A 9160-nucleotide genomic window follows, 5' to 3' on the forward strand; every position below is an offset into this window, starting at 1 on the left:
TCTCTCCGTCGTCGTCGGTAGTACGTACGTACGTAGAGGAGAGAGAGAGAGAGAGAGAGAGAGAGAGAGAGAGAGAGCTCAACTTTCAATCTTTAAAAGTAAGATTTCATTCTTCAGAATGAGATTTCTCTTCAGAGTGAGACTCTAAAAGAGAGGTTTTAGAAATTACGAGCCTTGAAATTTTTATTAATCAAATAGGTATGTTCTATTGAGTGCAGCATACAATGTTTGTTTGCCTTATTGAAAGTAAAACTCCGTACATATACATACGGGTTCCGGGTAACCGGTGCACATCATTGTTTGATGTAGTTGCCGTGATGTCGCAGGTCTGGAACGGGTAGCGGAGGAGTTGATGGGCCGTAGGAGATGGAAGCAATACCAGGACACCCTGTACAGCGGCACCCGCAGCAGCGAATCACAGCCCCACCATCGGCTTTACCCGGCGTTGTCGTCGTCCTGCAACCAGATACCCGGGAATCTGGACCAGATTGGGCCGCAGCTGCATCACCCGGCACCCACGTCGTTGTCGTCGACGGTGCTAACGACGGCGACGACTACGACGACAACGACGACGACGACGCTTGCGACCGGTGTGGTGAAACAGGAGAGTCTGCAAAGGCATCATCTGCAGAACCACCATCATCTACCCGCGCCGGTTCAAGACCATTTACAGCAGCAGCAGCAGGAGGATTCGCGCCGTCTAAGGCCGAGCGAAGTCAAGATCGAGACCGCCGACGAGGAGCTCACAGACGGTGCTGCGCGGGAGGATACTTCGACGAGGACGACGGATACGGCGACGTCGACGACGCTGACGACGACGGCGGAAGTAGCGACAACGACGGCAACGGCGACGATCATCGGCATCGCAACGACCACGTCGACAACGACAACAGCGACCGGCACGACGACGATAGTGACGAGACGGCGACGTGGACGCCGGCAAAACGACGGGGAGGACGTCGACGGGGAGGAGGACGGCGAAGAGAACGAGGAGGAAACGGGACGGGGCCAGAACGAAGCAGAGAAACGGCTCAAGCTCGACGAGGACGCCGACAGGTCGGCGATCAGCCCTCTCAGAACGGAGAACGATCGTGCGACTCGGGATCATCCGACTGCCAACGCTACCGACACGGAAGGGACCAAGGTTGGTATAGATTTCTGTAATAATCATTTATATTATAGCTTGTTCTTTTTAACTAAACTTCTTATCTATTATTTTCTCATTTTTTCTCGAATTTGAAGAAAAAGGAGATAGAGAAGATAACCCATGCAAAAGTTTAGTTGAAAAGAACTGACTTATATAGAAAATAAAAATAATGAAATAATAATTACGCTACAGAGAGACTAAGTTAAGTATGACAAGAAAATAGTAAAATTCATTTTAATTAATTGTTTAAGATTTCACAGCAATTTGAAAATTTTATCTCACATTCTCTGACTTTGTTCACATTGTTTATCTCTTTATTTTAGGAACAAACGGAGGAAATCGCGTTGGAGCGGGCACCGGTAACGCAGGGCTTATTGAGGGTAAAAAAAGAGGAGGAGCTGCAGGAAGTACCGGGTTCTGGCGGTACCACGATTCTGACGACACCGGCGACAGATTCGGAAGGGACCAGGTCGGGGCTGTTATGCCGCGACGGGAACGCAGCCGCGACGAGCGTCGCGACGCCGTTTCTCCTTGGAAGACGCACGAGCCCGCCGCCGGAGGATTGGAAGCCGCTCGACAAGTGTTACTTCTGCCTCGACGGCAAGCTACCCCACGACGACCAGCCGCCCCTTGTAAGTACCCTGCGGCGAGTCTGCCGAGTGTGAGGTTGCGCATGGCTGAGCATCGACCTCGTCCTTCATTGCTAATTTTGTGTAGAGATTATCCGCGAAAGGGATGCGGACCGGAATAAGTAAATGAACGCATAAGTAATCTTTCTTCACGCGGAATTCGGATCCCAAGATTCTGCGAGTCTGCGACGAACGCTTCGAATGACTCGAAATCTCGAATTTATTCCGACGGTCTTATCGATGATTTATCGAGATTGATAGATGAATCGATGCACACTAATGCTGTTCGTTTCTTCTGCAATGCACTTATGCAATCGCGTCATCGGAATCTCGTTTCAACCTTGTTTCATGCACCTGTTGTGCCATCGCGATCGCGGCTCGAGTCTGATCTAGCCTTCTTTCTTTGCTACTTTTGATTTGATAAGTCGAGCGTACTTCATACTTTGGCGCCGGCCGCATCGCTGTATCGCCAGCCTCTCAGCTTTGATCACTTTGACGCGCCCATAAAAAATTCACGAGGACTCGCGAAGGCGGCGCGCCTTACGAGAAATGAATTCGATCAGAATTCGATCCTGCCGCATCGCGTCTTCTCGCGGATCTCACCCCTGGTGTCCTTTCTGTCGTCCGACCAATCCACACCGGCTGTTCAGTCAGGCAGTTCCTTTTCGTATCGCGCGAGCCGGGATGACACGTTTCTTCGTGTTGTGCCCCGCAGAGTCCGCAGAGCGACAGTAGCAGCAGCTCGCGATCGGCGGAGTCACCGATGTCGGTCCAGGTGGATCCGATGGCGGCGTCCGTGGTCGCCGCCGCTCTCAGCGGCACTTACCCCACCTTGCTGCCCCAATGGTGTTTACCGCCGAGGGAGGCGCCCCTTGTTGGGGTGCAGACCCATCAGGACAGCGCCGCGGCGGCCGATCAACCGCTCGATCTCTCGGCCAAACCCAGAAATTCTCAGGTAAGTTCGAGACCGTTCATTCTATCGTGTGAAAACATACGATTTTTCTCAAACATCTTCATTATTTCTTGCAATGTGCTCGTTCAAATTTATTTGGACATTGAATTCGCGATAAGACGATCATACGTTGCGCGATTCACCAAGCGTTGATGAAGGATCACATAATGAGTGGAGACGATTGTAAACGATGTGCAAATTATCCATAACTGTTATTCATACTTTTTAGTGGGTTGTCACGATGGGATCATTTTTTACGCGACGATTGCTACTTCATGTATTGCTAAACAATAATTCCTTTCATATAGTGTGTTTTATTAGTGCTTCCTAGTCTTGTTCTTAAGTGACTAACGCTGACGTCTAAGTAACTAGGCTGTATGCTTGCGTAATATTAAGTTATATTTATTTGTTTTATTTTTATCACTCGACGGTTGTTTTGTACTAATGTTATTATTCATTTTGTTTGTTCAGGACAACAACATATCTCTATTGGAGCAACAGAAAATACCTCTGAGAATGCCGACAGGCATCGATCCCAAGACTATCCTGAAGTAAGTAATCTTTTTACATTTCCTTATTTAATAGGGAAAGATTATAGGATATTTTTTACTAATAATAAAAAGTAACAATTGAGATAAGCATTAATCAACCTAACCAACTGTGCGTCACACGGTGTTTTTAATTTAAATTATAAATATATGCTATGCATTATTCATGAAAACACATACATATCATATTTGTTTGATTCGTTGATATTTATAATATAAAATATATTAAAATTTAAATGAAAAGAAATTCCTAGACTAGTCTTAATCTAATAGTTGCACAAAGATGAACATTGAAGAAAGTTAAAAAGATTTCTATCATTCGTTCATAACTTTCATATTATATCTTTAATCTTCACGTTTTATTTAATTTTGTTCATAAAATTTGTTTTCTTTTATTAATGAACTTAATAGTGTATTGATGCTAAAATGTTAAAGTGATAAATGTTTTACAACTATTTCAACTTCACATTTAAATGATAAGAGATAGAAGTGATAAAGTTCTTTCTAAAAGTACGCATTTTGAAAACGAATGAAAACGAAAAAAAGCCAAATGGAAATGATAAGTTCAAACTCGCACGAATATTTGGCTTCGATGAGAGAATGTTCTTTCCCACACGTTGGAAAATCGTCGTTTGTCAATGAGGCATCGTTTCGGCGTTATCGCACAACTCGCTTTACACCTCGAGGCGAGTCACCGATAGGAATATGCATTCCGTATGCGGATGTGGAGGGGAAAAAAAAGAATACGAACCACGATCGCATTCCGTAGCGAACGTTCTTCGTGATCGAGTGGCCGTTTAAGCCGGGCCGGGCGGGCGTTTCGATAAGGCGTCGATTAAAACACCGCAGGCGAACGACTTTCGAAAATCGCGAAACTGACAGCCAGTCGATCCGGAATGCCGTCGCAATTAGGTGCCAATCACGCGGCCGGGCATAACCGTGATTTATCTCTCTCGTAAAGACGTCATGCGCGACAACGGCAGAGGGGAATCGTATCGTTCGTTCGACACTGGTGCGGGTTGATCGAATTCGCAGTTGTGTGCTGCATTTTCGGATTTATCCGAACAAATATGCGGAATAAAATCGCCGCAAATTGATATAACTAAAATCTTTGAGATTCTTTGTCTTAATCGGTTTGTTTATATAACTAAAAATATCATGTTTTTATTATTTATAATTACTTAGATTTTTATTGTTTATAATTAATTAGGTTATTATTTTCAATTATTTCATAAAAAATTAATTTGTCGAACATTAAACAATTTTTACATTTGAGTAATTCATAAGTATCTATACTGTACTTTTAGATAAACAGGATTGTAGATAAAGAGATGCGACGGTTATCAGAACTTAGGATTGCGGCGAAGCTCAAGTTTGTTAAATGAACTTGGTGGTTCTATTGAGTCGTAATAATACTATTGCGAATATTCGACTATCCTAGATACGTTAGAGATGTATGCCGTATTTTCTGGAGGAAAAAATAATAAAACTTTAAAATTAATATACATACAAACACGCAAAAATATTATTCGTTATAAAATACGAATTTACTAATAATAATCTAAACATTTATATATTTTATTGACATTAATAATCTAAAATTAATGAACATGATTTTTACTAATTTGAGTAAGAAAGACTGATGATGAAAAACTATAATGAAAAACAATGATGAACTGAATAGTATATTTAAAACAAGATATTTGATTATGACTATTTAATTAAATTGTTCGGTATTGTGAACGATTCTGAATTTTCTGCATGGGTACGATGTTTTCCTTGCGATTCGTAGCTATCACGCTGCTACAATGAAACGATGATAATTCCAATGGCTTGCGAAAAATTTATGTGTCTGGATAAATAAAGTCACATTACAGATTCAACGAGCTCTCAATTCGCATTGAACTAACTTGAAAAGATGATTAGTAATCTCGTAACTAATCTGCTAAAATATTTTTTTTGCTATTGGACTGAAAGTTTTCATTCATTTCGTTATAATTTACAATGATGTGCTTTTAAATAAGTTGATAATCAACTATTTATTATTTGATATTACTGCGAATGTCATATTTAATAATTATTATTACAATTTTGCAATTTCTTTTATTTTTATGAAATTTTAATTAGAGTTACAAAGAAATAAACGATTTCATAGAATTTATTTTAGATTTCATATATATCATCACAAAGAATGTTGGAAAATAATTTATTGTAAATTGTAATTATTTTATGAATTATTAAGTTTAGGTTTTGTAAAAATATTTTCTTTTTTTCGACAAGGAAACTACTGTAATATATTTTCCTGTAAACGTAAAGAGAATAATACGTTCTTTGATTAAATTGTCACAACTAGGCAGATCGCTTATTGCACGACTCTCACACGTAAATGTTTAATGTATCGCGCTTTAGTGTTTTAAACTGTACGAAAAAATTTCGTTGTAATACGTTTGTGCGATCGTGGTAAGCAGCCGGTATCCTACAAACCGTAATAATACCGACGAGTTGCTTGAACTTTGCAACCCTTTGAGCTTTAAACTGTTATACGTCTGCGGTACGTACCTCGATAAATATTTAAGCAGTCCGTTTCACAGAATCGATGCAACTCGCTTGTGGTCTCGAATACGAAACATGATGAAGCAAATTTCGTAAACCTATCCACGCCTAAATAAATGACAACAAAGGGAAAAGTTTTATACATATTTTATCTCGCTTCTCTGTCGCGAAGACAGAATGAAAGAGATTATGAAAATATGATATTTACGCATAGTTCTCTTTCGTGTACAACTCATATTGAAATTTAGGAAGTCCTAGTATGGATAAATATCAATTTTAGTGAGATTTAAATTTTATTTTGAAAAATTGAAATTGTTCTAATTTTCTGATCATTATTAAAGTTATGAAAAAGTATAATATATCACATTGATCGACAAAAATTTAATTTTTATCTTAAACAGATTTTTTTTTACTTGCAATCATGACAATTATTATCTTTATTACATGATTTGCGAAAAATGGAAAAGATCGGTTGTTCGAGCGATTCGAATGTGTCAGAGTATTGGAGTACGTTGCCCTCATGTTTTCGCTGTTTTCCCTCGCGGAACATTTTGCGCGTCAAATTTTTATCATCGTCTATTATTAGTCCACCGTAATCTGTACCTCCTGACATATCGAAGATGCAGAGTACCTCGAGTATGTCGCGGCGCGTAATGAATAAATGTAAAGGGGAAACTGAAATGTAAGAAAGAGAGAGCGAAGAAATGAAGAGAGTAGGATAGGAAACGAGTAAGAGAAGAGGGAAGAAAGTTCGAAGGGGAAGAGAAAAGAAAGAGATCTTGGCGAGAGAGACGTTTGCGCCGACGCATATACATGACTGCGTAATTAGCGATAAGATAGGACCGCCGACAAAACCGTCGCGCCGGGTCGAAATTAAGCCTAATTTTAAACTAGCGTGTGAACGTTTCAACTTTTTGTATGTATTTGTAACTTTATGTATGTATATGTAACTTTAATACATGTATTTGAATATTGGGCTTAGCAAATCTAGGGATATAAACTGTATTGCATTAAAAATATCAATAGTGTTTGTAAATATGACGAAAGACAATTAAAATAATTAATTATATTTGTTATTTTTCTAAAGAGATTTAAATATTTCAAAATTGTGAAAGAAAAAACAAATTCATTAATTTTCAATAAAAGTAATAATAATAATAATAAAAATAAATTCACATGTATAGCATCCATAGATGAAGGAAGAAAGTGTCAATAATGTGTAGCGTTCTGCATTTTTCAATCAACAAGTCAAGATATATTATGTGCAATTTATTAAATGAATTAAGGATCTTCATAACTATTTTTTACTGGTCCAAACAAAATTATTTTCAGATCCATATCTATCATAGCTAAATTTTTAGATTCATCAAAATCGTTTTTTTTTCGTGTATATTTACTGATTTGTAATATAATATTATTCATAGTTATTGAGAATCCACATTTTAAACTCTATATATTTTATTAGAGATATTAATCACAGAAAATCTTGCCTTTTTTTCTAATATTGTTTGTAATAAATTCGTAATATAAAAACTTAGTTATTTGTTTAAATACGATTACAAATTACGATTATAAAATTTCTAGTAACACGAGAATTGCGTGGGTTGTTAGATCGTTAATGCACCTATAACGTAATATTTATTAAATTCATGCGATAGGCACGTTAAGTTTTTCTACTTTGGTGCTAAAGTAGACAAACTCAAAGTACTTAGCATCGTCTATAAACGGACATTGCATAATTAGACTGGTTTGACTAATTTCATACTTTTCTTTAAGCACTGCCATTTACATTGTTATGTCGCGATTTTTGTTTCAATCTTTTATGCTGTTATTACATCCGTTTCTACGATGTACGAGATTAAACTAAATTTTCTTGCGTCTCAATAAATTGTATTAAATTGTATTAAATCAAAAAGCTATTATTACATGTTGTAATTATTTTAAATATTTTATTGTAAACATTTTTTAATTGGATTGTATATACTAATCTTAATGAATATTTCATACTTTTGTTCTATGTTTTCGAGTTTTAAAATAATAATATAAATTTCTTAGAGATGTAATATGAGAAATACGAGTCGATCGGTTAGATTTAAGAACGTGTCTTCTCATGGCAAGTAGCCATGAAGAAGCGAAATTAGACGTACAGTTTGCACTTGCGCGCGTCCGCGATACTGGAAAAATAGGCGAGCTGCAATAAAACTAGACACCGGGTACTGAAGTAAAACCGGTTCGTAGAAGGCTTTGGAGAAGGTTCGCTGGCCAAAGAAATATTGACGCTGCTGCGAAGGACAAGATTACGACTATCTGGTTCGCGATTGCGTGATTTATGCCAGAATTTACTAAACTGAACTATCCAATCTGATCATGAAAAACCTTGGTTTCCGGCATCTGTAAATATGTTAACATTGAAGATGTCTGTTTTAATGTTTGTTTTTAACAGCTTTGCTAAAGACTTCTCGCATGTTTGAGGAATTTTACATTGTTGCACAAAAATAAATCTGTTACTTAAGGAATTCGTTCTTGACACAAATTACTATATTACATTGAAAGTATAACGCGCGATACAGTGTTTCTTTTGCGGAGGTGTGCGACAAGGAGTCCGCGACGCGAAGGTACATGTTTTTACGGAAATGATTCGATAAAGTCTAAATTCCTTGCGGTTAGATACACGTCGTTTTATTTGGCGGATGCGAATCCCGTTCTCTAATACGAAATTATGCGACGATATTACTTGTGGAACGTTGAACCTGAAACGCACGTGGAACGCGGGACGACCGAGTTTCCGATGGCGTTGAACGTAGCGCGTATCTTCGCGTAAAACCGCAGACGAGCCAACAAACAAAAATCGCAGATAAATCAGCGCCGGTCGATGACTACTGACGTAGCGGGACCTATCCAGCAAGCCAGTGTCGGACGAAATGCACTTTTATCAACGGCACAGGTCAACGAACTTGCAAAGGAGGGCTCCACGGTACAAGCGGGGGTGGGACGGCGAAAGGGGAGCGCGAAGCTCGCGATGATTTCTTACGCCTAATCTTATCGTTGCGCTCCATGACAAATTACACCGACCCGATATCCATCACCTTCGTGCCACGTCCCGTTCTTTTATGCTAGCGCGAAATATTACTGAATGCTTTCATATTTAAAATTGTTATTCTTCGTGTATTTAGCACAAGATGATTAGATGTAAACAACGTTTAGTTCTTGGGATGGTTGAGAAAATTTATTGCTGCATAAAAATAGCTAAGAGGAAAGTTTTTATTGTCTTTTATAAACTTTTTCATACCGTCTTTAGATTTTTATAAATTGAATCATATAATATTATTAT

The 9160-nt window shown here is 38.6% G+C and overlaps 1 protein-coding gene across 1 annotated transcript in view; it reads left to right on the top strand.

Annotated features, from left to right (window-relative positions):
• LOC105625661 (mushroom body large-type Kenyon cell-specific protein 1) overlaps nt 1–9160 on the top strand; it is a 40749-nt gene that overhangs the window by 21920 nt on the left and 9669 nt on the right. Inside the window, exons 2-5 of the mRNA XM_012206987.1 lie at nt 327–1144; nt 1471–1779; nt 2492–2731; nt 3200–3279. Of these exons, the coding sequence (XP_012062377.1) occupies nt 327–1144; nt 1471–1779; nt 2492–2731; nt 3200–3279 (1447 nt within the window). The remainder of the gene's footprint in view (nt 1–326; nt 1145–1470; nt 1780–2491; nt 2732–3199; nt 3280–9160) is intronic.

The sequence above is a fragment of the Atta cephalotes genome, assembly GCF_000143395.1.
Source record: "Atta cephalotes unplaced genomic scaffold scaffold00001, whole genome shotgun sequence".
In the NCBI taxonomy this organism is placed as follows: Eukaryota; Metazoa; Arthropoda; class Insecta; order Hymenoptera; family Formicidae; genus Atta; species Atta cephalotes.